This window comes from Solanum tuberosum, unplaced genomic scaffold, assembly GCF_000226075.1.
Source record: "Solanum tuberosum cultivar DM 1-3 516 R44 unplaced genomic scaffold, SolTub_3.0 contig01379, whole genome shotgun sequence".
In the NCBI taxonomy this organism is placed as follows: Eukaryota; Viridiplantae; Streptophyta; class Magnoliopsida; order Solanales; family Solanaceae; genus Solanum; species Solanum tuberosum.
In genome coordinates, this window is record NW_006242122.1 from 1 (window position 1) to 1,052 (window position 1,052).

The 1,052-nt window shown below is 44.5% G+C and overlaps 1 protein-coding gene across 1 annotated transcript; it reads left to right on the top strand.

Annotated features, from left to right (window-relative positions):
• Positions 1 to 23: 23 nt before the first annotated feature.
• LOC102581974 (subtilisin-like protease SBT1.7) lies at positions 24 to 1,044 on the top strand (the record flags this gene model as incomplete). Its single annotated transcript, XM_006368054.2, has 1 exon — positions 24 to 1,044. A coding segment is annotated over exon 1 (1,021 nt), but the record flags the coding sequence as incomplete, so codon positions are not given.
• Positions 1,045 to 1,052: the final 8 nt, after the last annotated feature.

Consider the following 1,052-nt stretch of genomic DNA (forward strand, 5'->3'; position numbering starts at 1 on the left):
ATCCTTCATTTAGCGACGAAGGAATGCCTCCTCCACCTGCTAAATGGAAGGGAAAGTGTGATTCGAATTTCACTGCAAAGTGTAACAACAAGCTCATTGGCGCAAGGTCCTACATAGACGACAAACATTCGCCAATAGATGATGATGGACATGGCACACACACCTCCAGCACAGCTGCAGGAAATTTTGTGAAAGGTGCCAATGTGTATGGGAACGCTAAAGGCACTGCGGTTGGGATTGCCCCTCTTGCTCACTTGGCCATTTATAAGGTCTGTCAAGAATTTGGTTGCGCCGATGCTGACATTTTAGCTGGCATGGATGAAGCTATTGATGATGGAGTAGATATCCTGTCCCTTTCCCTGGGTGGACCTAGCAGGTCATTCTATGATGATCCAATTGCACTCGGGGCATACAGTGCCGCAAAAAGAGGTATTCTTGTAAGTTGCTCTGCCAGTAATGATGGTCCATCCAATGGAATCATATCAAACGAAGCTCCGTGGATTCTGACAGTAGGTGCAAGCACTATTGACAGAGAACTTAAGGCCACCGTTATGCTCGGAAACCAAAAACTATTCGTGGGTGAATCAGCATTTAGTCCTAAGGTTCCCATTTTGGATTTTTTCCCTTTGATTGATCCTTCACTGAGTAAACTCAACTTTTATAGCCCTTATTGCGAACCAGGTACTCTGAATGATCCTAAAATTAAAGGCAAAATTGTTGTGTGCAAGCTTGGGAATGCTGGCAATGTTGAAAAAGGACAAGCTGTAAAGGATGCCGGAGGAGTTGGTATGATTCTTGTTAGTATCCCTGAGCTTGGTTTCACCAAGTTAGCCGATCCTCACGTCCTTCCAGCTCTGTTTATTACATTCAATGACGGAACGGAGATCCTTCAATACATGAACTCAACATCAGAACCAACTGCAAGAATTTTGTTCCATGGAACAATAATCGGAGATAAAGAAGCTCCGGTGGTTGCTGCATATTCTTCTCGCGGACCTAGCAAAGCTACTCCTGGTATCTTGAAGCCTGATATAATTGGTCCCGGTAATAAC